A 24660-nucleotide genomic window follows, 5' to 3' on the forward strand; every position below is an offset into this window, starting at 1 on the left:
GGTGTTGGGCGCGCTTGTATTCGTGCCGCTTTAAGAACGACAAGTGCTAGCTGCGCCATATCCACATTAGACACCTAGAACGAGGGATCTGCACTTAAGTTAGTACGGATAGTGGGACACTCCTCGAACTCGTACCAGATTTAGATTAAGGGATTAGGGCCACCCAAACAGCGAATACATAGTACACCCTCCCACGTCCTTTTGTCAGAAAACTATTCATATCAAGACTGTAAAGTCCACCTTGCGTCAAATGCTTAGTATATTCATATCTTAGAGACCCGTCTCCATGGCCACTGGTTGACGCCGGGCTTAAGATCAGCTCCACCTCCGGCGCTCAGCGGCTGTCTCTCGACTGCCTTGCAGATTTATCTGGCTCAGCAGCGGTTACCGCAGGACATTTCGCTACATAGATATGGAGTACGTCAAAGGGCGGGCAACTCCTGGTTGTTGCGAAGTGACTCGCTGATCCAGATGCGCAGAGCACCGACAGTGAAATATGGAAATTAACATGTCCCGACATGGTATCGAGAGTACCGCAAGCGACAAACCACCTGGCGTCCATACCAGCGATTCTGCATACAACGGTGCCTTTCGATCTCCAGATGACTCGGTGGTCGAGGAACGCCAAAACCGGCGCATGACCGGGCTCTCGGACGCAGAACTCAGTCATCAAGTCTCTATGGCGATTCATCTTGAGCCCCCACCTGTGGTCGTCAGACCTCCCAAGATCAAAAACGATGGCTTCAGTCATCATGCATTTTCCTGGCTCTCCTGGAGTCGAAACGAGCAAAAGGACAGATCCCGTTGCGCAAGATCCACACGCCATTCGTACTCGTACGAAGAGACTTTTCGGTTTCTCGGCCTCACCATATCGAAAGCTATCACATATAAGACGTCCGAGAACGGGATCGATACCGCCAGGGCAACTACTCGCTTGGTAGGTCAACCGAGTCGTTGGCAACAACATGAGGGTGGTCTGCTAACACGTACTGGTCGATCAGGGATGGCGGGGCACTGAAACCACGTGGTTAGATGACAAGGTACCGAAAGCACGCCAAAGACTTCAGAAATACTCCAGGAGCGAACCACTCGACCCATCCACTGGTGCTCCAAGCCAGGAGACCGGTGCTACTGTGACGGACATAGAAAGACAAAAATCTCCCAAGGACTCAGGGCGTCCACGGACGATACCGAGCGGAGCGCACCCGTGGCTTCATGACTACTATTACGTTGTAGTAGGGTTCATGGGCGATGAAAGTGTGCCCAAGGAAACACTGCGTCGTGTTGTGCATACGGAGGGATTGTTCCAGGAAATCCGAAAAGCGCACAGGCACTTGCGCAATCCATTTCGTAGGGCGTTGTCACTCAAAGAAGTCTCTGGCTTCGGCATCTACGAATGCGACTCGAGCAAAGGCTATCACAGAGAGGTGGATCTGGATAAAGAAACACACAGAGCGCTCGCGGAGCTCTGGCGAAATTTCAGCGGCAACAAGCTCGATTACGAGGGCCGTTGGCTGATGTGGATCCATCAACATTTCAACAATGGATCCAAGAACCCGGAAATGGGCAGGTTGACCCTGGAGTTCAAACTTCGTTGGTCGGTCTACAAGGTCGTCTTCTGGGGAGTGGTGCCCATCTTGCTAAGCTTGGCTGTTGGCTTCTGGTACATGTTTTCAGATCATGGAGAAGTCGACGGTGTTGCAGTTGCAGAGGCCGCCTGGGTCATTGCTACTTACATTATCACCACATCAGCGTGTGAGTACACTCCTTTCCAATGGACGCGCGGGGCAATATTTGACTCCGCATACATAGTACTCCTCGCCCTTCTCGCTGTTATCACGCAGCTGGGCAATATCTGAGCTTGCAGTGGGAACTACATGGACTTTGGGTCCACACGTTCGTTTTCTGATGGCAGGAATCATGAATGAGGCGGGTTTCTTTGGACACCTGCAACAGACGTACACGTCTTGGAGGCTGCGACGATACCGAAGGCGCCTGACTGGTTGTAGGATATCTTAACCAGGAAGCAATCCAGAGTCAAATCTTTCTCTCGCCTAGACTTGGTGATCCCAGGCGAACCAATCGCCCTTCCGATTGTCATAGGCTATCGGACAGCAGTCGTAAGGCTTCGGGCTTTCAATGCCTCAACCTACTTGAGCACTGCGGCTAAGGACCGAGGAGTTTTAGCACAAATCTATCACGGAGGGAACGTCAGGACAGCGGACGTTTTTAGTAAGGTTGGAAGGGTGGATATATGCCTGAGCACCCTTCTGAGTTCTTAAACGTGTCTTGAAATGAACGTCCCGGTAGGTGTCGATATAGTAGCGCTCAAAAACCTACCATCCTCAAAGGCTACCTTTTTGGACTTCCTTTGCAGGGACATGAACGACAGCCACATTCTTCAAGTCCTTCGCCCCTCTCAGGAGATGAATGTTGTCCTTGAAAGTCTGAGTCTCCCTGTATTTCAGGTGAGCTTCAACACTGGTCCACCCAATCAGCGCCACATAGCCCACACATGGCTCAGAGCTTTTTGGGTCAATGACTTCTTCCTCGATGAAACCACCAATCGCAGCCTTGAAACCCTCTGCAGTACTTTCAACCACACCGACAAACTTCTTCATATTGTCGGTGAACGTTTTCTGGTCCTCAGCAGAGTACCCCTTTGGGAAGTATGCGGTGATGAATTCGGTGACGTGAGCGCTGGTGTCGACGAGCGCTTTTGTTGGTGGATGAGGGTCAAAATGAACATGATACATGTTGAGATCACCGGCGACCATGCTGCCAATCTCTTGCACGAACGGCCCGTATTTACTGCTATGGTGTCAGTTGGGATCAATCGGAAGTGACCTGTTCTCACTCACTCTGTGGCCATAAACTTCTTGTGGTGATCGACACTGTCCCAATCAATGAAGAGGGTCAATGTACCAGGATTCTCAACTTGTCGGCCCCAGTAAAGTCTTTGACAGCCATCCTGCGCCAAGATCGTTGCAAGAATGTCCTTGAACTTTTTACCAGGAGCGCTGTTGAAGTCGTCGGGGTAGTTCTCCTCCGACATGGGGATAAACACAACCTCGGTAGCGGGCGCCATATTGCACTGTTACTTCTTAGGCTAACGATTGATTGATGTCTGGTCTGGGAGATGTGAATGAGGTTGACGGTTAATCACTAGTGGTAGCTCCGTAGATTCAAGGTACAAGTGCGGGCTCGATGGAGATATAAGTAAGTCCGGGATGGTGGATGCACCAGGTGGGTGCCAGGCTCAAAGCCGAGGTCGGATTTGGAGATGCGGGATCTGACTCGAGCGCTCTACTTAACTCGTACCTTAGACTGAAAGACATCTGGGCCCGGGCTGGACACTGCTTACCTTGTCAGCGTGCCCTGAATGTTCGGTTCCATTCAGACATGCGAACTGGCATCCAATTCGACATATAATCACTCAGTCTGACTTGAGAATGAGAAAACACGTCAGGTAGATAAGTGTGTGATTGCGTGCATGTGAGGCGGCTTAGTCATGATGCGGATGATTAGATATGCCATGTAGCTCAAGCACTTCACAAATGGCTCCTAGGAACTTGAGATGAAGAAGAGCTTGTGGCGATACTGCACCTCACAAGCACCTGACAGCAGAGGATTACTCCCAATGTAGCCACAATGATGAACAGAGCGAGAGTAATCGACCCTCCGAGCATCCCACCAGTGGCTCTATGCTTCACTGTATACTTGCTACGTCGGAGCAGTAAGCCAAGTAATCCCATGCTTGCGGTTACCCTCGGCGTGCCTCGGTTAAGACGCTGCAGCAATCAACACCGCAGTCCTCAATGTAAAGGGTGCCCATTGCCCATCCTCGACCGCCAGCTTCTTCTCTGTGAGACATCTGTCCAGTTCTTCCTTGCCTCGTGGAGGAGCTCTCCGATATGCCTCCGAATTACTCGCCAACGCCTTCCCTTTTACGCAGCCTTTGCCGCGTCCTTCGAGAACCGACCTCCCTCCCTTCGAGGTCTCACCTCCGAGTACGAGCACGCTCGGCAGCGACATTCACCCACCCTCGCCATGCCCAAGCCATTTCCGTCCTTCCGACACTGGTGGACAAGACCAGCCAGGAATACAAAGACAACGCAACCCAAGTCAATGCTATAATGGCCAAATACGCCGACTTACACCAGAAGATCTCCAATGGCGGCCCACAAAAGGCAAGGGACAAGCACGTCCAGCGCGGCAAGATGCTGGCAAGAGACCGAGTCACAGCACTCGTCGATCCAGGAAGCCCGTTCCTCGAACTCTCCCCGCTCGCCGCACACGAGGTTTACGAGGACGAAATTCCGGCCGCAGGCGTTGTCGCAGGAATCGGTACAGTCGAGGGCGTAACATGCATGATCGTCGCCAACGATGCAACTGTGAAGGGCGGCACATATTACCCCCTGACTGTGAAGAAACACTTAAGGGCCCAGGAAATCGCACAGCAGAACAGACTACCTTGTATATACCTCGTCGACTCGGGCGGCGCGAATCTGCCCAACCAAGCCAACGTCTTCCCCGACCGCGACCATTTCGGACGCATCTTCTTCAACCAGGCGCGCATGAGCAGCATGGGGATCCCACAGATCGCTGTCGTGATGGGCCCTTGTACAGCAGGCGGTGCCTACGTGCCCGCCATGTGCGACGAGTCAATCATCGTCGAGAAACAAGGCACGATTTTCCTCGCAGGCCCGCCCCTTGTCAAGGCAGCAACAGGCGAAGTCGTGTCCGCCGAAGACCTTGGCGGCGGCCAGCTTCACAGCAGCATTTCTGGCGTGACAGATTACCTTGCCGTCGACGACGCGCACGCCATTGTCCTCGCCCGTCGCTCGGTGGCTAACCTAAACTACCCAAAGGAGCAGCCTGCGCCAGTCGAAGTCCGCGAACCGCTCTACGATTCCGAAGAGCTCCCTGGCGTCGTGGGAACGAACCTGCGTAAGCAGATCCACATGCACGAGATCATCGCGCGAATCGTGGACGGCAGCGAATTCGCCGAGTTCAAGAAAGATTACGGTACGACGCTTGTTACCGGCTTCGCACGCATCTACGGGTACCAGGTCGGCATCGTGGCGAACAATGGCATCCTGTTCTCCGAATCGTCGCTCAAGGGCGCGCATTTCATCGAACTGTGCTGCCAGCGCAACATCCCGCTCGTCTTTCTGCAAAATATCAGCGGATTCATGGTCGGGGCGGATGCCGAGAAAGGCGGCATTGCCAAAAACGGCGCCAAGCTCGTCACGGCGGTCGCATGCGCGGATGTGCCCAAGTTCACCGTCGTTGTAGGGTCGAGCGCCGGCGCAGGAAACTACGGCATGTGCGGGAGAGCGTACTCGCCACGGTTCCTGTGGATGTGGCCCAATGCGAAGATTGGAGTCATGGGCCCTGAGCAGTTGACGGCCGTCATGGAGACGGTGGGAAAATCAGTCGACCCGGAGTTGCGAGACCGCATCGAGAGAGAAAGTGACGCCGCGTTCTCGTCTGCTCGATTATGGGATGATGGTGTCATCCCGCCTGCGCAGACAAGGCATGTGCTTGGACTGGGATTGAAGGCAGCGTTGGGCGGTAGCGCCGAGAAGACCAGTACCAAGTTTGGCGTTTTCAGGATGTAAACGAACAGGAGCGTCGGGCATAGAACGACGCGGGTTTTATGTGCTGGCATATTTTGGGTATTTGGTACGTCAGCACGGAAAAGCGAGAGACAGGCAGCCACAACAATTGAAAGCTGGATTATGATATGTCGACGTGAGTCGGTAAGTCTAGATCTTTGTCCTTCCATGATACCACACTTTTTCTTAGCTACAATTGACGCCCGATGATGTTGGTATCTCATTTCCGATCACCGAAATGCATATTTGCTGACACAAACGAGAATCTCACAAGATGACACATCGATCACGATTGCGGGTCCTTCTGCCTCGTCGATCGTGTCGATTCGGTCGGTCGCGGCGACGAGTTGCCAATTGCTGCTCGTACTGCTGACTTCGGTTCGTGTCCTTCTGGATGATCTGCGAGCAGAGATTGAGAAAGACTTCGTCGACATTCGTCCGCCTCCGCGCTGACGTTTCGTAATACGGCTTCTGGCCCCATGACTGGGTGAGTTGGAAGGCTCGGGCTCGTGGCACGACTCGTTCGTCTTCCATGTCGGATTTGTTGCCGACCACCACCAATGGAATGTTTTCGTCGTCCTTGATGCGGATGATTTGTTCGCGCAGCTCGGCCAGTTCGTAGAAGGAGTTCATGTTGCAGATGGAGAAGACCAGCAGGAAGCCTTGTCCTTGTTTCATGTAGAGTTCTCGCATGGCGGTAAACTGCTCGGTGCCTGCTGTGTCGAGGCTGCAGCCGGAGACAAAGGTTAACATGGCATTGGACAGCAAAGGATTTGCCTGGGAATTGTTGAAAGGGCAGTACATACATTTCGAGCATGACCTGTCGGCCATCCACGTTGACCTGCTTGCGGTACGAGTCCTCGATTGTAGGGTCATAACTCTCGATCCAGACATTCTGGACGAATTGGGCCGTGAGACAACTTTTGCCTACGCCGCCTGTTGCGAGCACAAAGAAAGGAATCAGTTCTCGGGACTGCGGAAGAAGATGGCTACTGCAGGGCATGCATAGAGTCCATACGTACCAGCACCAAGCACAACAATGTGATACTCTCGCCTGTTGAAAAGCAACAGGTCATGTTAGCCAGAGATCTCATGTAAAGTCGTACAAGGCGGCTAAAGCAGTCGTTTCTCGAACTCACCTAGGCTGTAAACTCATCCTTCCGTCTCTATCCACCCCCAAAGAGGCCCTCCAGCGTCTGCAACGGTGGCTTCTTCCGCAGCTTCTTCTCTCACACACACCACAATAAAATGGGGGTTGGAAAAGGTCACACTTGGTCGCTGTTGCGACTACATCTCAGAACCCCCCTCAATCTGTGCCGTCTTCTGTGACCTTCTGCTATGCAGAAGTACCTTCGAGACAGATAATCCCACAAGATCCAGGGTAAAGAATAGTGTTGTTGTGCTTCTTGACCGAGGTGGTAGTGGTGGTGTGAGCAAAGTACAAGTAGTTGAAATCCGTGGTCCTGAGATTCTGGGTTTGTGTGGTGTGGTGCGGTAACGTAAAGTAAAGCGGGAGGACGGTTCGCTACGAGATTTAGTGAAATGTCTCACTCCAGTCGAAAGTCTCCCTCTTATACTTACGAGGTAGGCAGAAAAGATGACTTGGCCTGGGGACGGGCGAGCTTGATGCCTCACAGTAAGAAGACCCGTCAGATGGGCTCGGTGACAGCCGTGGTGGTTGGTGACAGGTGCTCTGACTGGTTTGATCGCAATGCCTGGGCTGTGACTTTAGGGCCAATGGCAGGGTATCTTTCAGCTGCTTTCGTAAAGTGTCTGGCAGCCTTTTCGTGGAGGCCAGTCAGCGGCGAAAGACGAGGGTGTGATTGATGACTGTTGCGTCGGTGAGGCGACAGCGAAAAATACCTAGGTAGGTTGATGGATGGTGGTGGCAATGAAGTCGTTGGATGGGCTTTGTCTCGGTGAACAATCTGGCTGGATCAAGTGGGCGCCTTGTCCTGGGTACCAGCGACCAGGTATATTTAAGGCTACGACGATGGTTGGTATAGTACGAGTATCCGTAGCTGGGCAGAAATCCAGATGCAGCTTTGTCGAGATCTACGCCTTCATCCTGTGGTCGGTGCACCGGTGATATGTCAAGCGAGTAAGTTGATGGTCCAGTGGGTATCTGGGTATCGTCGACTTCGAATGAGGGACCGGCGGAGCTTTTCTTTTTTCCCTTTCGATTCCCGATCGATATCGGCGGACCGTGGTCTTGGGAAGGAAGTTTTGAGACTAGATCATGCTCTCGTACCTGGTAGCTCTGCTCCAGTTGTCTAAAAAGAGTGTACCGTCACGTACTATGCAGTAGTCTGGGTTGATCGATGTTGGTTGTGTGGGATGAAATACTCGTATTCGTGGATCCCTGTCGTCCGATGACCGCAGTGGCTGCGTCCCTGGCTTCTTCTTGTCTTCTTGACCATTCCAATGTTCCAATAGCCGTGCATGCATGGCCCTGGGTTTCCCCTGCAGACCACGAGCCTACCAGCCCTTCCAAGGCGACTTATCGCAACTTGTTTGAACGGACTGTCTTCCCCGCTGGCCGCGGAAGTGGAAACGTGGCCATGTCCCGTTCTCCTGGCATTGTTAGTGCCTCCTTTACGGCACCTACTTGTCCGCCTATACCGTTTCCACTGGAATCTGGTACAAGTAGGTTTTCAGGCACACTGCGTCTCTTACCACTGGCTCTCCACCTACCCACTACTGTTTACGTCTGGGCATCCATTGCGACCATTTCCGTTGTTGCAGCCAACAGGAGACCCCGACATGCCAAAAATTATCCAGCGCTGCAACATTCCGAAAATGGTCCTATCATATGTCGCGGAGGAGCTTCGTTGTCTCTATAAGTATTACAGTCGGCCCTCGACAGCCTATGTGACACTGATAACTTAACAGGTCTTAGATCTTGGGCACCTGGGGTCACGCAGGCGAAGAGAGGCCTGGAGCACCTCTGGCCCCTTCCATTTCCAGGTCCATACTGCCGAACACCATCTCCTGCGGCTGACCTCAAGCCTCTAGTCGTAAACGACGGCAGTCTTCTGCTCTGAAATCCGTCGGGCATTTGACACCGGCTGAAGGAAGATCGTCGCACACTATCCTTGCAGGGTACCCTTCAATGACGAGTGAGGCTTGAACATGCGAGCTTCGAGATCGGCAGGGACATCCTCTTTTGATTCAAGTACGGAAAATATCCGTTGTTTCCTAGTACTTGACCACGAACAGGACGCCATGGCGCAAGCCCAAAACGCCTGTTTGGAAGTCTTGTAACGTCGATCAAGTTTCATGCTCTCGGTAGCTTGATGAGTGATGCAATTCCTAGGCTAAGGGTGTGACACAGCTCGCGTGGATGCGCATCTTTGCGGGTTGGAATCATTCCGAGACCATCTTTCTAGACGGTTTTCGAGGAGCCTTCTGGACGCACGGGGTCAGTCTCGGGACATGGCAACCTCGAGAGGTGCGCCCTTCGATGAGAATTATGATTCTACACCTCCCAAGATGACCAGGTACTCGCACAGAGAATTGGGTTAACGTGTCGAACCTCTCTCGCCTTGTCACCGCTACTTAGCGCTTGCACACGATCTCACAGTTGTTGAATTTGAGACAAGCTCATAGTGAAGGTGTTTGTCCATCCACGAGATGCTGTTCCGCCCCTGCATTGCATTCAAGCTCGTCTGCAACGCACCAAGCTCGAATTGTTGAATCACAGCACAGTACGCTAATCGCAGCCTGGAGCCTACATCCGAGGCGCTGTCACAGCTGTTCCGAAATCTTGAGCAGACCGCACGTGCTAATCCTCCCGACTACAGTACGACACTGCGAATGTGGCGTTTGACTAAAGTTCTCGAGGCCTTCTAGAAGCTGCAATTGCGCACAAGGATTCCACAGATCGAGGCGCTGATCGTCGTTCCAGGCGTGTCGATCCAACGATCATCCCCTTACCGTCTCGCCCTCAACTTGAATCGTCGGTTAATGAGACACTTGAAACTCGTGGCCGCATTGCCGATGGGTGTCTCCACCTATTGTCAACGACAGGGAGTTTTCAGGCCTGGTTTGCTGTGTCTACTCCTTCCTCTTCAAACTCGACCAGTTCAACCCCACTGCCAACGACCTCGCCTTCAGCATGTACGACACGTTTGACCACGACACCCTCAGCAGGGCTTCGGATCACTGTCTCCATTTTCATGCTCTCAATGACAAGGAGTGGCTGGTCCTTGGTCACAGTATCGCCTGGCTTCACTAGTACTCTCAAGATCTTGGCCGGCATCGGTGACACTAACGAATTGGCCTTCTCGGTGACACCAAGCGCTTTGGCCAGCCATGGCGGTTGGGGTGCCGTCAGGCGGAAAGCACCATGAGGTGTGAAAAGATGAATCGTACCAGCGGATATGGTCATCGATGGCGCAAAGATAATGCGCGAAGTATGGCGCGTATGGGGGAAGTAGGTGGTCAAAATGTTGGTCGGGGGATCGAGAGAGGCAGAGACCTCGATAGGTGCTGGAGAGGATGGTGTCATTACTGAAAACTGGCCTGGAGCCATTTGCTGGATCTCAACAGTGTGGATTTCCGCTGTCTTGCCTGGACCTGGCTCGAAATCTGCGGACTGGAACTGGAATGTTCGACGCTGGAAGTCGGACGATGTATTTAGCCATGATGGTGAGGATAATGGTTGAAGCGACGGGTTTGCCGTAACTGTCTTCTTGCTTGTTGATTGCAAATACGAAGCTATGGCGGCTTCAGCTAGTACTTCCGATGTGATAGTTGTCTGCGGGAAGAGCTCCTGCCGATGCTTCTCAATGTACCCGGTTTCAACGGCGCCGGTCATAAAGTCCTCAGATTTGCAAATCCTTTTGAGAAAGTCAATGTTCGTGACTGGGCCAGCCACTTCATAATCTTGCAGAGCCACTGCCAGCTTACGTAGCGCGTCCAATCTGTCCTCACCTCGAACGATCAGTTTGGCGATCATAGGGTCATAGTGGCTGGAGACCTCGTCGCCCTGCACAAAGCCACTGTCGATACGGACGTCAGTCGTTTCTTCAGGTAGTCTAACATGCAGGAGCCTGCCAGAGTCTGGTATGAAGCCTTTATCTGGGTTCTCGGCGTAAATTCGAGCTTCGATTGCGTGCCCGCGTTCAGAGATCTGCTGCTCGACTTCCGCCTGAGTCAACGGTAGCGGCCTGCCTTCGGCGATCAAGATCTGCCAATGTACCAGATCGAGGCCTGTCACCATTTCTGTCACGGGATGCTCGACTTGGAGCCTTGTATTCATTTCCATGAAATAGAAGTCTCCCGTATCGTTATCGAAGATGAATTCGACCGTACCAGCACCTTCATACTTGACGGCAAGTGCAGCAGCACACGCCTTTTCCCATATATCCTTCCGGACAGAATCATCAAGATTTGGAGCTGGTGATTCCTCGAGGATCTTCTGATGTCTTCTTTGAATAGAGCAATCTCGCTCGCCAAGGGCAACACAATTGCCATGTTTGTCCGCGAATACTTGGACCTCGATATGCCGTGGCGTTGTGATGTACTTCTCTACGAGAACCTCATCATTACCGAAAGAGTTACGTGCCTCGCTTTTTGCGCTTTCGAGCATGTCGGAGAATTCTTGGGCAGACGTGACGATCCGCATACCCTTTCCTCCTCCGCCTCTTACGGCTTTGATCAGAACAGGATAGCCAATGTTCTCCGCCTCTCGCGCAAGTGTTTCGGGAGCTTGGTCGCTACCATGATATCCGGGTACACAGGGTACTCCAGCCGAGTTCATGATCTCTTTACTTCTCGCCTTGTCGCCCATATCCTCGATTGCGCCGGCTGGGGGTCCAATGAAAGTGACCCCTTCTTCTGCACATCTTCTGGCGAAGTCGGCATTCTCTGATAGGAAACCATAGCCGGGATGTATAGCCTGGCAGCCTTGTTGTTTAGCTATAGACAGGATCTTCTCTTGGTCGAGGTAAGCTGCGGTTGGGCCGAGGTTGAAAGCGAAGGGAGAAGAATGAGCATGTTGTGAGAGAGCGTCGGGACTCGTGTAGAGTGTCGTCGTCCGGATACCATGTTTGGCAGCAGTACGGTTTACTCTTATGGCTATCTCGCCCCGATTTGCGATCAGAATCGAATCTAGGGACTTTGTACTGTGTTGGTCTGTTTGGAGGCCTCGAAGTTGGGTCTTGAGGGGAGGACGGAGGGCTGAGCTTGCGCTACGAGCGGCAGCTCGAGGTAAACGACAATGCGGCATAACTTTGCTAACTGTGCATAGATTTCATATTCTTATGAAGTAGATCATCCGCAAAGTGGTCAGTCGTTTGTCAAGTACCAGTCAGTCCTTCACTGAAAGACATTCAAGTGTTCGGTTATCGACGCATTGGCCCGGCGAGCTGGACTGCGGAGAAGCCACGCCCCTGTGCCTGTTCCCCGACTTCACTAAGTCGGCACTGAACCACGCGTTCTCAGCTGTTAGAGACAATCGACTTGTCACATTTTGGCCAACACCTTTACTGGACCCGACGGTGCTGCACTTCAATTACGCAGACGGACCATGTTCGGGTCTCTAGCGCATACCACTAATCGAATCTCTTTTTAAGTTTGCTGTGTGATTTGCCCATGCGAACAAACAGTTGACGCCGTCTCAATTACGTTCCTCCTGTTCACTCTTTTCGAACTTGAGAGTCCCTCTGCCGCGTCTGGCCACTTCTACCCTGACAATGATTTGATGACCTTCTCAAAATGTCCGACATCGAGGACTACGCGTACTCTCCCTATGATGACCTCGACGACATCTTGTACGACGCAGATCCTGCCCCAGAGTTAGCAGACGACCTCGCAGGTCATGCCGTCCCTAGTCCTGTTTATCAGGATGAGATTGCTGGATATGAGCTTCAAGACTATTTCAGTGACTGGGAATACTACTCTGATGATTACATGGACGATGATCCGGCGCTCCTCAAGAAAAATCCCCAGGATGGCAGTAATCCTAAAAAGTCTCGAAAAGCCAAGGACGAGGCGAAAGTCGGAAAGAGAGGGATGAAAAGGAAGTTTACGGAGACATTGAACGTTCAACCGGCTGATGAGGAATTGTTGATCCGGAACATAAAGGGAACTTTGTGGGCGACGCCTCCACAACCAAGAACACCACCATATAACAAAGGTCACGAAGTCAAAGTTGCACTTATGAAGAATTGGAAGGAGCTGTTTGCAATCACAGATGATGGCTGGGGTCGAAGTACTGGCGAGGCTGAGGAGGATGAATCCTGGGCCAAGGACATGAGTCTGGCGGATATGGGTTTGCAGAATATGCAGGGAATGTCACGGGATCACAATGTTGAGCAGGACAATTCTGAGGCCGAGGAGGAGGAGGAGGAAGAGGATGATGCTGATGCCGATCTTGAAGAGGAAAGAACGGAAGCCGCTGAAGTTGATGAAGGCGACGAGATTGATGTTGTCCCGGAAATGGAGCCAAAACCACCACCCAGTGAAACAGAGTCAGCTGCATATGCCGAGGGACTTGTCGATGAGGAAGATCTTCCTCGAAAGCGACGTCGACTGAGTGCCGACCTCTCAAAATCTTCGGCTTCACCTGGCGCTGCTATTGTACAAGTGGCCGACTCCCATGCTAGGTCAGCAACGCCAGGCTCACACACCCTAAGTAGCGCCACGGACAAGAACACGAGAGGCCCAGTGGAGCAGAGCGTGTCCGAGCAAATCATAAACTCAACAGCAAATGGTTCAACTTCCACCACAAACAGGAAAAGGAAAGCAACGGAAGAACCAGAGGAAAGCGGTTTGTCTAGGTCTACCGCGAGCAGTCGTGCAAAACGAATTGCATCGACAGAGTCGAGGACTACCGCAAATGTGATGGATACCACTCGTCGGACTCGCAACTCGAAGAAATGATTTGGTTCTATGGTGACCAGGATACCTGACCGGGAGATAGGTATTCACTACCTATCCACTGCACAACCTGGGACAGGTGCGAGCTTCTTTGACGAGACCATGATGACTATTAGCTGGAGGACTATTGGGTAGACAGGCTTGAAATCCATAAATGTAGTTGAGTTGACAGATGCGCCAGAAGCCATCGTCATCATTCATGGTGAAGGAGGCCATCAATCTCTTACCGCAGACCCTGAGACCCAACTGATTGCGAGACAACAACAGTCAGAAATATAGGTAGATCCACAGACAGGTGGATGAAGAGCATTGAGGCTTTGGCCAGGCTTGGCGTTAGTGGACTTGAGACTGCGCTCTGCACGATTGCAGCATTTCAAGAAGCTTTCCATCATCTCCAATTGCCCGTCAACGTCGACCTTCCAATTGACTTTGAGCACATCAATTGGATATTCCTCAATCCTTCTCAAGCTATCAATAAACCCCGTCGATACTGCGCGGAAAGACATTGCCATTACATGGTCGTGCTTCAAGAGTGTCCAGATTTGGCTGAATAATTCACACGGGGGTACGTTCATATCGATGAATCCACTTTGCACAATGCCATTGTGTCCTCCGAATGTGGCAAAAGGAGGCCGTTTTTGATCCAAGGATACTTTTCTATCTTCGATCTTTGAAGTCTTCGCTAACAGGAGAACTTGACTAGGGGATAGACCATCGGATCAGCCAGTCCTGTTTGGATGGGGCGGAGAAAATCTTTGTCGGTTGGATAGAAGAAAGAGGAAGAGTCACAAGATGGCAGGCACTACATCTCCTGGTGCGGTAGAAACAAGTACTCACAGCCAGCCTTGCACATGGAGAGAGAAACTGACATTGGCCACCTAGGTAATGCCTATCTATCGTCGCCCGATACTCCTTCAACCGTTTTCCCCGAGCGATTGATTCGACCTCTTCCCAAGAGATCCCTCAAGTCTCGCTTGTCCCAAGAAGCCGCCGACGCCATCACATATCCTCCCACCCTACCCTCGACGAGTCTACCCACATACTCTCATTATGGTGAGAACGGAGAATATCCAAACGACAGCAAGGTCCTAGTCCACCATCATAGTGACGGGTATGATCACGACCACGACCACGACCACGACCATGACCATGACCATGACCATGATTCGGACAGTCATGACCATGACTGTCCACATCACCACCATCATTGTCACCATGACGATTATGATGATGATCTGGACGACCTTGATAGCATGGTACCCGTGTCTCATTACATATCTTCGTCTCCGACAAGTGGCCGTCATCCTAGATATACCAAGGGCGGTCTTTCTGGACCCGATGGATATGAAGCATTTGAAAACACAAACAATAAAAAGAAACGAAAAATACCTACATCAGGCAATTTGAATCTACATCACTCAACCCTGACGAGAGAATTTGCGCATATGGGTATCAACAATGACGGTTCTGCTGAGGATGCTCATTACCTTGCGAAAGGTGCAGGCGTCAATCCAGGCCTCGGTGTACAAGGTGCTGGTAGGGGGCGTAATGGAAGGAAACTACCAGGCCGGAATCCTCTTGGTGTTTCGGTGAACGGCTCAAATGTTCGCACTGCACCTTCGAAGTATGACCAGAATATGAGCACCAATGCTAAAGGTATGGGTCAAATATATCCGAGACATGACACGACTGACGCATTTGTAGCCGAAGATTCAAAGGATCAAGGAATTATTTCTGCAGCAATAGCAAATGCCACGGCGTTGTTGAGAAAGCCACTCAGTAAAGGTCAGGAGAATGTGGGTGTTCTCGATCAGGAGGCCAAGCAAGCACATTCGAACTCTCAGTTCACGTTTACCTGCGAGACTGAAGCCAAAGGGGTGACCTTTCCAGAACAGAGCCTGTATTCTCCGGGATATCATCAGCGCAGTGTAGCGCCGCCGCCTCAGTCGACCACCAACCCGAAAGCCCCACAGAGGACACATACCAGTGCGGCCACTCCTAACGCTCATCAAGCACAGGCCGCGGCCCCAAATGCTACAAATGCCAATGCTCAAGGGCAGAAACATCGAAGAAGGAGAGGGGACGTGTATGTGCTGGCTGCCCGGCAGAGGAGACTTCAACAAGAGTACAATAATCTCCAGCATCCTCCAGCGCCCGAGGATATCTGGATATGCGAGTTTTGTGAATATGAGAGCATATTCGGAGAGCCACCGCACGCTCTTATTCGCCAGTACGAGATCAAGGATCGAAAGGAACGACGCCGACTGGCCGAAAAGAGACGTTTGTTGGAAAAGGCCAAACTCAAGGGCAGGAAGGGACACAGGAAACTGAAGAAAACCTCAGCACCTCAACAAGCAACGCCGCCGGAAGAACCTCTTCCAGAGTTTGGAGACAACCATCTGGACAGACTTGTGGATGATGGCTTAGAAGATGCCTACGATGACCCAGTGCCAGCGGCAGCGCCACCTCCAACAGCGTCCAACAACCAAGTACGAGCAGGAGACACGAATGTAAATACCGATAAGGCTGGTGGAACAGGAGACGGTGGGGGAATACGATGACGATGGGCCGGTTTGAGGCTTTGTCCGTTTCCTCACGTTTCTGGATCGTTTCTCTCATCGGCATTGGTTGCATTGGACATCCGTTTGGTTTTTCTTTTGTGTTGTTGGATTAGTTTCTTTTCTTTCATAGCCCACCTTACCAGCCCCGATTAGCATAGCCTGCACATACTCCCCTCTCTCCCAAACAATACCGCTGTCAAGATAAAACCAGGTCAAGCTCCACTACGTATGCACAGTGATGGGTTTACTTTCTTGCCCGGAACCACGGCTCGAATGAAAGGGATGATGGGGAAGATCCGTCGATGCATTGGTAGGAAGACCAATCACCAGCTTACAGCCACGCCCGTCAGCCGCCTTCTCTTCTCAAAAGACCCCTGATCTTCCCCGCAAATTCAGGGCACAGCATACCAAATGACGCACATGCAAACAAGCCTGCGAGCCAGGTTTGAACCCATGGGCAATGCAAGCCGTATCTCGTTATTTAATTACCTCTTGATTGTTGAGCTGTTTGATGCCGAGCTACATTTGTTGTGATTACCCTTGACTCTTTGGCTGGAAATCTGACCGCTATCACACTTGTTGAATTACCAATAGTAGCACTTCAATCAAAGCAGCGTCAAGGCAGACAAAGCACTTATCCAAGCATGTCACCATCCTTGTGGAAGTGACAAAGTGACACAAAGTAAGTGCCTAGCAGCTTCATTGTCCAAATCCACGAGTCAGTGGTTGTTCATTGTCCATTGTCCACTGTCCATTGTACTTAGGTACTTGCCTGGTAATTCTCGACTGGCTGCCCCGGAACACATATCTTTCGTCGATCTCAGCCGACTCCGACGATTTGTCTCAGATTCATTCATACAAACATTCGCAAACGCAACAGCAAGCACTTAAATCAAACCTTTGAAGGCCCTGTAGGCTAGTCAACAGTACGCACATTCAACACATCGTTCTTACCCTCATTCTTACCATCATTCTTACCATCATTCTTCCAGACCAACCGCTTACACTACTACAGTCGCCAGAATGGTCGCCTTTTTCAACAACTTTCGCAAATCAAATCTGCTCAATCTATGTCTTCGCACACTACAACTCGTCCAAGGTCTGGTAATCATTGGATTGTATGGCGTCGATCTGAACAGAGCGAATCGCGAACACAAATACTCTGATGGCAAATGGGCACGTTCTACCACCGATCCAATTTCTCTCCCGGTTGAGGTAGCGAGATTACTGACTACCATTCAGGTGTACGCCGTCGTCTGCGGAACCATGTCTGCAGTCACTGCAGTCGCATATGGACTTGTCAGTGTCTTCATGCAATACTACACCGTGGCCATCTTGTTCGCCTGGGACTGGGTTCTGGTGCTTCTTTGGGCAGCCTTATCCGGGATCTTTGGTAGCATGTATATCGGAGAAAAGGTCGAAATGGAAGCTGGCATCCACCGCATGAAGGTCGCCGTTGGTTTCGATTTGGCCGGCTTGATCCTCTGGTTCATTACCGGCTCAATGGGGCTTTGGTGGTTCTTCGCAGAGAGACGGGGTGCTGGCCGGGTCGTGAGGGGCAAAGCTTGAGCCCGCACTGGATTGGACGGCGAAGACGAGAAGTTGATCAGTAGCGAGAGTACTAGGAATGCGGGCGACAGAGCGGCCGTGGTTTTAAAGGCTGGAGGGAAGCATGGAGATCAAGTCCAGCTGAAATGGGATCATTAGATTCCGTTTGGCATCTAAATGGGCCATGTCCTTCGGCTGCTTAAAGTCCAGCTTTTCTGGCCTACATTGTTTAATAAGCTGATATTCGCATCTGTGGCATATACAGGTAGTGCACGTAGTGACAAGTACGAGTATTCGAGCGTATCGCCTCTCCAATCACATCGACCGCGCGCGAGTCCTTAAAGGATAAAATATACTGTAGTGCGAAGGTTGCCCTAAGTCACCCTGCCGAGCGCCGATATAGATCTTACGCATTATTTTGATTTTGCATTGGGAATGATCAATCGGAGAAGCGTTTCGCCTAACGAATCAGATCCGCGGATTTCTTGTTGATTTTGCTCGCTTATACTGCTTCGCTGCGCTCAGCAGGGTGAACTGGAGAGCCTGAGCAGGCTCCCTTTCGGCAGCAGTACCGATAGCCGCAAGCTCGCCTAAGCTGACCGCCAGACCAACGATGGGCTTCAAGCCTGGTTTAACGGCTTCAGGCAGTGATAGTGAGGTGTCGTGGGTCTGTATTCAGGGTCCGGAAGGCAACGTCATTGCCGGATGGCCATTCAACAATTATTGCTACAAGTACTCTCGACATTTTATCTACAGGACTGTGGTACGAGTATGCCACAATAACTCGCTCTTGGGCGTAGCAGGATCAACTGTTCAGACTTGTTTCAAATGTAAGCTACATATCATTTCGTTTACGAGGTTCCCTGAAACACGGTTGCGAAAATCGCATGTGCTCAGAGGGTAGAAGTACCTGGTTGAGCTACTGATCTGAGAAAGGTACCCGATCTATGCACATCTCAACCCACGTCTTCTCCACTGTCCCACCTTCTGCAAGCCTATGAGCCTATGGGTTCTGTCTTTATCTTGACGCTTCTGGGTATACCGAGCCGTGGGAGCCCCCAGAAAGCCCCTCTGTGACATCAACCCTGTCGTCGCGTTGATTTTGAGGGTTCGATTCTTCTTTTTTCCTGACAAGTGAGAGAACAGCTTTCCATTGAGCATTTCGAGCTCGACTTTATCAGCATTTCTCCTACCCAAGAACCAAACTCCTGTCCGTGCCGCCGACTTTCTTCTGTGGTACTCAGCCTAGCTCGCACCCACCGTCTTTTTGTACCTGCATATCCGAGAGACTCCGTTACATCCACGACTAGTCCCCGTTCTGGTCTCGACGCGCCCATATTCCTGTGACCAGACTTGTTGGGGAAAAAATACCTCACAAAAGTTGATAAGAGTGTGATTGCTGTCGACAGCGTTCACTCCCATACTCCCCAAAAAGTTTAGAAGCTGGCACCGTGCAAAGAACAAGGAAAAGCAAAATGACTGCCTCAAAATCCCTCCGGTTTTTGCGGCACACGACTCGCTACGCTCCGGGCTTGACGAAACCTACCTCAAGCACAATCAGACCTCAATTCCGCTCAGTCAGTACGAGTTCGTCCAAACCCATCTCCCACACTCCCCGCCGCAAGGATTCCTCAGACCCCTACCACAAAGCCAGTACCGAAGCCACAGGCACATCCGCCGGCCCCCACGAAGGCTCTGCCTCGCGAACAGACAAAGAGATCGTGGTAGAGTACCCTGACGATGAGAAGGACTTGCCTCCAGAGCGCCCGTTGCGCGGAAGAGGAGGTGTACAATACGTGCGAACACTACCGACCTTCTCGCTCGAAGGTCGCACCGCAGTTGTGACAGGAGGTGCTAGAGGTCTGGGTTTGGTCATGGGCCAGGCACTGGTCAGCTCCGGCGCCGACCTGGCTATTGTTGACTTGAACAGTAAGCTCCACCACCAGAACTAATCAATCTTCACAGCCTGACTGTCAATGTGTAGAAGAAGAAGGCGATAAGCAAGCCATCGAGCTCGTCGAAATGTTCCGCCGTGAGAATCCAGACAACCCGGAGGTACTGCCCAAGATCACAGCACATTACTGCGACGTCTCCGACCCAACCAGCGTCGACTCGTGTCTCTCAGAAATCCTTAACAAGCACGGCAAGATTGACCACCTGGTCACCTCGGCCGGCTTCACCGAGAACTTCTCCGCAGAGACATACCCATACGAGCGGATAAAGAAGCTGTGGGGCGTCAATGTCGATGGCACATACCTCTTCTCGACAGGTGTCGCCCGTCACCTGATGGCTCGCAATATCACACACGGCAGCATCGTCATGATTGGAAGTATGTCCGGTGCTATCGTCAATGTGCCTCAACCCCAGGCACCGTACAACGCAGCCAAGGCGGCGGTCAGACACCTTGCTGCCAGTTTGGCGGTTGAGTGGGCACATGCGCACATCAGAGTCAACTGTATCAGCCCTGGATATATGTTGACTGCTTTGTAAGTAGCTCCTCAGCATTGGCAGAGCCGTGGCGCATGAAATGTACTGACATGTCTCGTAGGACGCGTAAGATCTTGGACGACAACCCGGAACTCAATCAGAAATGGACTTCACTAATTCCTGTCGGTAAAATGGGTTCGCCCGAAGATCTGCAAGGTGCTGTCGTTTATTTGCTCAGTGATGCCAGTCGCTATGTCACAGGAGCCGACTTGAGAGTGGATGGAGGGTAAGTCTTTAATACCTTCGGCCTCCGGATTCGACACCAGTTCAAGGCCATACATCTCTCACTGAATTTTGAAACCGCTGACGCTTGGAAACAGGTACACTTGCACGTAAACAATATGCGCAGCAGTTCGAGGTGGTGGACTTGGTATTTGAGTCAAGTCCAGACTGGCCAAAGGTAATGTATGTCTGTGTGACAGACTTTTTGTTTGACGATAAAGGAGATAGATCCGTTTATTGGGAGGGCTTGCGAATATAGACTGGATTCAATAAACCTACCTTAATCAATCCCGGGCATTCCTCGATCCTCACCACTGACTTATCTGAACACATGATACAGACCACGTCTGCTGCTGCAATTTCTGACTTCAGACGAGACTTGGTACACCGAAGCATTCAATGTTTGAACAGAGTTCTATGACTGTCACGGAAGCCTACTATACACAGGCGCGAGATAGCGCAGCATCAGGTGGTGCACTTCTCGAGTGACCAGGGCGGTCGACCTGCAGCCATCTCCACTCCAATCTCGGGTTAGGCTCAGACGCCGTCCGTCTCATCGTCTCTCGTATGCCTGTCACATACTACTACCACAGGTGCACCGCCTATAATGCCTTGTTATTCAGGTATTAGCGATTTTCAGACCCGAGTTTTGCGTATTCTCTCCGACTCATCATGGCTCTCCAGACATCTGTACAAGTTCCAATCCAGCTACTCCGGCGCTTGACCTTTAGTCTTTGTCTCGGGAGGATCCTCACCAGCCGCTACCTCCCCAATCGCTTGTCGAATGATGCCCAAACCCTTCGCCATATCCTCCTTGGTGATGTTTAATGGTGGGATAAACCGCAGCGTATCGTAGATCGAAGTAGTCAGGATCAGCATGTCGTTCTCCATGCACTTGGCCTGCACCTTTGACGCAAAGCTCTTGCCAGCGACAAATTCGCACGCCAGCATCAGGCCCAGCCCTCTCACGTCGTAGACCACATTTGGGAAGTCGGATTTCGCTTTCTTCAGCATATCCATCATCTCCTTCCCTCGGGCATTGACGTTGTCCAGAATCTTCTCGTCCTTGAATGCTTGCGCCACGGCAATTCCAGCCGCACACGAAACTGCATTGCCGGCGTACGTGCCACCCATCGAGCCAGGCTTCTGCAGGTCCATCAATTCCTTTCGTGAGACGATGCCCGACAGGGGAAAGCCGTTTGCAATGCCCTTGGCCATGACCAAGATATCCGGGCGGACGCCGTAGTGCTCGATGGCGAACATCTTACCGGTCCGACCGAATCCGGACTGTACCTCGTCCGCGACCAGCAGGATGTTGTTCTTGTCGCAGATTTCTCTCAGGCGTTTCAGGTAAGCTGGGACTACCGGGACATAGCCTCCTTCGCCCAGCACAGGCTCAATAAAGATAGCTGCCGTGTCGGACGGGGCGCTCTCGCGCTTAAGCAAAAGCTCCAGCTGGTCTACGGGATCCATGCAACAGTTTTCGGCGTTGTACTTTCCGTCGCTTCGGGTTGCGATCGAACATTGCGCACAGTATGGGAATGGGACTGCAAACACGCCCGGCGGAAGCGGTCCGTAGCCCTCACTGTATATCGTCTTTGAGCGCGTCATTTGCATGGTTTGAGCAGTACGCCCGTGGTAAGAGCCTTGCATCACAATTATGTTCTGCTTCTTGGTGGCATGTCGGGCGAGTTTCACGGCGGCTTCGACGGCTTCGGAGCCAGAGTTCCAGAAGAAGAATGTGTCCAGTGATTTGTGCGGCATGAGCGGTAAGAGTGATTGGATCAGCTCGAGATATGGCTTCTGAAATGCAATGTTTACCTGTTTTGTCTTCATTAGCCCTCGGCGACGTCAACAGTACTAGGAACTCGCCTGCGCGTGGACCATCTTGCCGACTTGGGCTTGAGCGGCTTTGGTGACGGCCGGATGGCAGTGACCCAGATTAGCGACACCAATGCCGCAGGTGAAGTCGAGCATCTTCCTGCCGCTCATCATGGTCACATAACTCCCACTGCCGCTTTCAATGACCTCAGTGGCCAGTCGTCCGATGCCTTTGGCGACATGGCGGGTGCCGAATTCTGCTAGCTTGGAGAGGCTCATGATGGGATGTTGTACCGACTGAAGCTGGAGCCGACACTTGGAACTTGACCGGCAGCGAAAGGATTCTGCTCTGGGACTACGAGTACGAGCTTCACGACAACTTGGACATCATGGTGGTCATGTCCGTGCATACTTGCCTTGATTACGTAGAGGACAAATAAGTGGCATGTCATTGGCCGACAGGGAGACAAACGACGAGCGTCACTGGACTCAAAAGGGGCGTTGTCTGACAGGAGGGCTCTTGTTCTATTCGGTACGAGTACTCCTCTTCACATTTGATGCCGCACCTCTCTCGAATGTAAGAACCAGGCTTGCGATAATATATCAACGTCTACCTCAATGTCAACTGGCACTTCTTCTGTCAGTAACTTGACGACATCTCGCATGAAGCACTGTAATCTTCATGTAATTGAGCAGAAAAGTTACAGCTCGTCTGGTCTCTCTCCTTTTTGTCACCCATGTGAGAACTTATCTGAAACAATTTCTCAATGAAGAATGGTACCGATACTTCTGTTTGCATTTCATGAATTCATCTGAGTGTTTCTCATTCTCGCTTCCGTCAGCTCCAGGATCGTCCACCTCCGATGGAATTAAACTGCAACTTCATAGCCCGGTGCATGCGCGCTCGGTTGTCGACGTCTTCTTCCTTGCTCATGCTCGACTTGCCCTACTCGCCCTGCCCAGCCTATTCTTGAACCTTCTCAGCATGACTCTTCTTGAGTCCAAGAAGATGAGCCTCGCTATCGACTGCGATTGGTAGCTCGTCCAGAATACTGCCCATCTTGGGTTTCCAGCCAAGGAGTTTCTTCCCTCGTATGGACACCCCCCGAGAGTTCGTGCCGATGGAGTAAGCTGTGAAGGGCATGATTTCGTCGGCTTCTTGGGCAGTATAGCTTTTCAGAGTGGCGCTGGGTAGAAGGCCTTCCTTGTGCGCAATATTGGCGACTGTCTGCAAAACCTCCCCCCAGACGAATGAGCCGTCCTCGGCCAAGTAGTATCCCTCCTCGTTCCATGTGGCTGGTGGCCCGCCATTGACAGCGGCTTCGCCCAGTAACAGGAACAGCTCGGAGAGATCTTGCACATTGACATAGTGCCAGATATTCTCACCTTTGCCGACTTTGAATCCTTGCTTGTTCTTCAGGAACGCTTCGGTGGATCGGTAAAGTTGTACGGAGCGTCTGTTATCAGGGCCACGGCCAGCACCTATAATCGTCGGAGGGCAAACAATGGCGGTCTTGACCTTGTCGGAGCCGGCGGCCAATACGACCTTGTCTACGTCTCTAGTCATCAGGTTAGTAAGCGTTTGACGCCTTCTTTTCCTCGGCTCACCTGTGTGGTGCTGGGTCGGGATGAGATGTCAACTCCTTGACATTGTCCCAATCATCGAAGACCTTGTCAAGGCGCTCGCCGAATGCGCTTTTGACCATCGTCTCATACCCCAAAATCAAAGATCCAGAGGTATGAATCCAGTAGCCAGGTCCATCCCGTTGGCGCCGCGCAAGTCCTTTGGCAATAGCCTCTGCAGAGGGCACATGGTCGCAATTTGCGAAGTGGTAGACGATGTCGGTGTTGGCAGCTTCTTCTTCGATCAGCTCAACAGCATCGAGGTCTCCGTACACAAGTCGGACTTTGGAATAGGATTTGGCAATCTTGGCGCCTTTGTCACTGTTCCGCACGAGGCAAGTGAGTTCCCATTCAGGGTGTTTCTCAGAGACTAGATAGAGGAAGTCTCCGCCGATGTAGCCTGTCGTTCCGGTGCTGTAAGACGTGTTAGGTAGAAGTACTACTCAGGAACGGCGGGACTGCTGAACGTACAGAAAGACCTTGGGTGCCATGACGATTTACTCTGTAAAGAAAAGTGCCGCCTCAGTGGTAGTCAAAGAGTCCGTACGGAGGTTGAGTTCATCAGGTTTGGTCTTGAGGTTTGTTTGAAGTGGCTCGATCTTATGAGATCACCGGCTCTTATGCACAATTTATAATCGCCCAGTCACCCAACCAGTCTCCGGAGAACTCCAACTTCTGTCCGGTGCAATCGTATTGAGAGTGTCGGGTCTTCTGCTACAGCGCAGTGATCATTCTCGCGCGGTCCAGGAGGTCAAGACTATAGCGAAGCAACAAGCTGTGATCCTCAAGTGATAATTGTAAATGAAAGGCTAGCCTGCCACGAGTTTCACTTGGTTGGCTGTAACAGCCTCGCCATGAAGACTCAGCCTTGTCATGTGATTGAATCACGGGAT

The 24660-nt window shown here is 51.7% G+C and overlaps 11 protein-coding genes across 15 annotated transcripts; 6 read left to right on the forward strand and 5 right to left on the reverse strand.

Moving 5' to 3' along the window:
* The first annotated feature begins 229 nt into the window (after positions 1–229).
* Positions 230–2241, forward strand: PV05_10621. Of its 3 annotated transcripts, XM_013457083.1 has the most exons (4): positions 230–417; positions 480–937; positions 1002–1755; positions 1813–2241. In XM_013457083.1, exons 2-4 carry the CDS (start codon positions 497–499, stop codon positions 1857–1859), a joined length of 1242 nt encoding a protein of 413 aa, XP_013312537.1. In that variant the 5' UTR covers positions 230–417; positions 480–496; the 3' UTR covers positions 1860–2241. The 3 variants fall into 3 exon arrangements, with proteins under 3 accessions (XP_013312537.1, XP_013312538.1, XP_013312536.1); XM_013457084.1 differs by having other exon boundaries at positions 1002–2241; XM_013457082.1 differs by lacking the exon at positions 230–417 and having other exon boundaries at positions 440–937.
* On the reverse strand, positions 2127–3308 carry PV05_10622 (uncharacterized protein). The gene is made up of 2 exons (XM_013457085.1): positions 2862–3308; positions 2127–2811 (listed from the first exon to the last, which is right to left on the reverse strand). Exons 1-2 carry the CDS (start codon positions 3086–3088, stop codon positions 2346–2348), a joined length of 693 nt encoding a protein of 230 aa, XP_013312539.1. The 5' UTR covers positions 3089–3308; the 3' UTR covers positions 2127–2345.
* Positions 3309–3840: 532 nt separating this feature from the next.
* On the forward strand, positions 3841–6688 carry PV05_10623 (uncharacterized protein). The gene is made up of 2 exons (XM_013457086.1): positions 3841–5765; positions 5885–6688. The coding sequence occupies exon 1, from the start codon at positions 3915–3917 to the stop codon at positions 5622–5624; it is 1710 nt and encodes a 569-aa protein (XP_013312540.1). The 5' UTR covers positions 3841–3914; the 3' UTR covers positions 5625–5765; positions 5885–6688.
* On the reverse strand, positions 5728–7765 carry PV05_10624 (uncharacterized protein). Its single transcript, XM_013457087.1, has 5 exons — positions 7203–7765; positions 6761–7146; positions 6644–6675; positions 6428–6557; positions 5728–6348 (listed from the first exon to the last, which is right to left on the reverse strand). The coding sequence occupies exons 2-5, from the start codon at positions 6775–6777 to the stop codon at positions 5889–5891; spliced, it is 639 nt and encodes a 212-aa protein (XP_013312541.1). The 5' UTR covers positions 6778–7146; positions 7203–7765; the 3' UTR covers positions 5728–5888.
* Positions 7766–8426: 661 nt separating this feature from the next.
* On the reverse strand, positions 8427–11928 carry PV05_10625 (uncharacterized protein). Its single transcript, XM_013457088.1, has one exon. It carries the CDS (start codon positions 11851–11853, stop codon positions 9658–9660), a length of 2196 nt encoding a protein of 731 aa, XP_013312542.1. The 5' UTR covers positions 11854–11928; the 3' UTR covers positions 8427–9657.
* Positions 11929–12100: 172 nt separating this feature from the next.
* Positions 12101–13731, forward strand: PV05_10626 (uncharacterized protein). Its single transcript, XM_013457089.1, has one exon. It carries the CDS (start codon positions 12342–12344, stop codon positions 13506–13508), a length of 1167 nt encoding a protein of 388 aa, XP_013312543.1. The 5' UTR covers positions 12101–12341; the 3' UTR covers positions 13509–13731.
* Positions 13732–13897: 166 nt separating this feature from the next.
* Positions 13898–16308, forward strand: PV05_10627 (uncharacterized protein). The gene is made up of 4 exons (XM_013457090.1): positions 13898–14070; positions 14209–14334; positions 14388–15161; positions 15210–16308. The coding sequence occupies exons 2-4, from the start codon at positions 14298–14300 to the stop codon at positions 16064–16066; spliced, it is 1668 nt and encodes a 555-aa protein (XP_013312544.1). The 5' UTR covers positions 13898–14070; positions 14209–14297; the 3' UTR covers positions 16067–16308.
* Positions 16309–16478: 170 nt separating this feature from the next.
* PV05_10628 lies at positions 16479–17913 on the forward strand. 3 transcript variants are annotated; one of them, XM_013457093.1, is made up of 3 exons: positions 16479–16992; positions 17059–17242; positions 17309–17913. In XM_013457093.1, the coding sequence occupies exons 2-3, from the start codon at positions 17090–17092 to the stop codon at positions 17633–17635; spliced, it is 480 nt and encodes a 159-aa protein (XP_013312547.1). In that variant the 5' UTR covers positions 16479–16992; positions 17059–17089; the 3' UTR covers positions 17636–17913. The 3 variants fall into 3 exon arrangements, with proteins under 3 accessions (XP_013312547.1, XP_013312546.1, XP_013312545.1); XM_013457092.1 differs by having other exon boundaries at positions 17082–17242; XM_013457091.1 differs by having other exon boundaries at positions 16479–16748; positions 17082–17242.
* A 700-nt stretch (positions 17914–18613) lies between these two features.
* PV05_10629 (uncharacterized protein) lies at positions 18614–20729 on the forward strand. Its single transcript, XM_013457094.1, has 4 exons — positions 18614–19543; positions 19599–20100; positions 20163–20327; positions 20422–20729. The coding sequence occupies exons 1-4, from the start codon at positions 19090–19092 to the stop codon at positions 20435–20437; spliced, it is 1137 nt and encodes a 378-aa protein (XP_013312548.1). The 5' UTR covers positions 18614–19089; the 3' UTR covers positions 20438–20729.
* Positions 20730–20747: 18 nt separating this feature from the next.
* Positions 20748–22512, reverse strand: PV05_10630 (4-aminobutyrate transaminase). The gene is made up of 2 exons (XM_013457095.1): positions 22196–22512; positions 20748–22144 (listed from the first exon to the last, which is right to left on the reverse strand). The coding sequence occupies exons 1-2, from the start codon at positions 22421–22423 to the stop codon at positions 21032–21034; spliced, it is 1341 nt and encodes a 446-aa protein (XP_013312549.1). The 5' UTR covers positions 22424–22512; the 3' UTR covers positions 20748–21031.
* A 204-nt stretch (positions 22513–22716) lies between these two features.
* On the reverse strand, positions 22717–24554 carry PV05_10631 (uncharacterized protein). Its single transcript, XM_013457096.1, has 3 exons — positions 24239–24554; positions 23753–24181; positions 22717–23703 (listed from the first exon to the last, which is right to left on the reverse strand). The coding sequence occupies exons 1-3, from the start codon at positions 24256–24258 to the stop codon at positions 23109–23111; spliced, it is 1044 nt and encodes a 347-aa protein (XP_013312550.1). The 5' UTR covers positions 24259–24554; the 3' UTR covers positions 22717–23108.
* Positions 24555–24660: the final 106 nt, after the last annotated feature.

The sequence above is a fragment of the Exophiala xenobiotica genome (genome assembly GCF_000835505.1).
Source record: "Exophiala xenobiotica strain CBS 118157 unplaced genomic scaffold supercont1.6, whole genome shotgun sequence".
Taxonomy (NCBI): domain Eukaryota; kingdom Fungi; phylum Ascomycota; class Eurotiomycetes; order Chaetothyriales; family Herpotrichiellaceae; genus Exophiala; species Exophiala xenobiotica.

Coding starts and splice junctions, on each gene's coding strand:
- PV05_10630 (XM_013457095.1), bottom strand. CDS start 22,423: ATGAGCCTCTCCAAGCTAGCAGAATTCGGCACCCGCCATGTCGCCAAA. Junction 22,145..22,195: donor GCAAGATGGTCCACGCGCAG/GCGAGTTCCTAG, acceptor AAGACAAAACAG/GTAAACATTGCATTTCAGAA.
- PV05_10625 (XM_013457088.1), bottom strand. CDS start 11,853: ATGCCGCATTGTCGTTTACCTCGAGCTGCCGCTCGTAGCGCAAGCTCA.
- PV05_10621 (XM_013457084.1), top strand. CDS start 497: ATGGAAATTAACATGTCCCGACATGGTATCGAGAGTACCGCAAGCGAC. Junction 938..1,001: donor CCAGGGCAACTACTCGCTTG/GTAGGTCAACCG, acceptor CTGGTCGATCAG/GGATGGCGGGGCACTGAAAC.
- PV05_10622 (XM_013457085.1), bottom strand. CDS start 3,088: ATGGCGCCCGCTACCGAGGTTGTGTTTATCCCCATGTCGGAGGAGAAC. Junction 2,812..2,861: donor AAGAAGTTTATGGCCACAGA/GTGAGTGAGAAC, acceptor ACACCATAGCAG/TAAATACGGGCCGTTCGTGC.
- PV05_10623 (XM_013457086.1), top strand. CDS start 3,915: ATGCCTCCGAATTACTCGCCAACGCCTTCCCTTTTACGCAGCCTTTGC.
- PV05_10627 (XM_013457090.1), top strand. CDS start 14,298: ATGGCAGGCACTACATCTCCTGGTGCGGTAGAAACAA. Junction 14,335..14,387: donor TCCTGGTGCGGTAGAAACAA/GTACTCACAGCC, acceptor TTGGCCACCTAG/GTAATGCCTATCTATCGTCG. Junction 15,162..15,209: donor TATGAGCACCAATGCTAAAG/GTATGGGTCAAA, acceptor ACGCATTTGTAG/CCGAAGATTCAAAGGATCAA.
- PV05_10624 (XM_013457087.1), bottom strand. Junction 6,558..6,643: donor CATTGTTGTGCTTGGTGCTG/GTACGTATGGAC, acceptor TGCTCGCAACAG/GCGGCGTAGGCAAAAGTTGT. Junction 6,349..6,427: donor CGACAGGTCATGCTCGAAAT/GTATGTACTGCC, acceptor CTCCGGCTGCAG/CCTCGACACAGCAGGCACCG.
- PV05_10626 (XM_013457089.1), top strand. CDS start 12,342: ATGTCCGACATCGAGGACTACGCGTACTCTCCCTATGATGACCTCGAC.
- PV05_10628 (XM_013457093.1), top strand. CDS start 17,090: ATGGTCGCCTTTTTCAACAACTTTCGCAAATCAAATCTGCTCAATCTA. Junction 17,243..17,308: donor AATACTCTGATGGCAAATGG/GCACGTTCTACC, acceptor ACTACCATTCAG/GTGTACGCCGTCGTCTGCGG.
- PV05_10631 (XM_013457096.1), bottom strand. CDS start 24,258: ATGGCACCCAAGGTCTTTCT. Junction 24,182..24,238: donor ATGGCACCCAAGGTCTTTCT/GTACGTTCAGCA, acceptor CACGTCTTACAG/CACCGGAACGACAGGCTACA. Junction 23,704..23,752: donor CCCGACCCAGCACCACACAG/GTGAGCCGAGGA, acceptor CCTGATGACTAG/AGACGTAGACAAGGTCGTAT.
- PV05_10629 (XM_013457094.1), top strand. CDS start 19,090: ATGACTGCCTCAAAATCCCTCCGGTTTTTGCGGCACACGACTCGCTAC. Junction 19,544..19,598: donor GGCTATTGTTGACTTGAACA/GTAAGCTCCACC, acceptor GTCAATGTGTAG/AAGAAGAAGGCGATAAGCAA. Junction 20,101..20,162: donor GGATATATGTTGACTGCTTT/GTAAGTAGCTCC, acceptor CATGTCTCGTAG/GACGCGTAAGATCTTGGACG.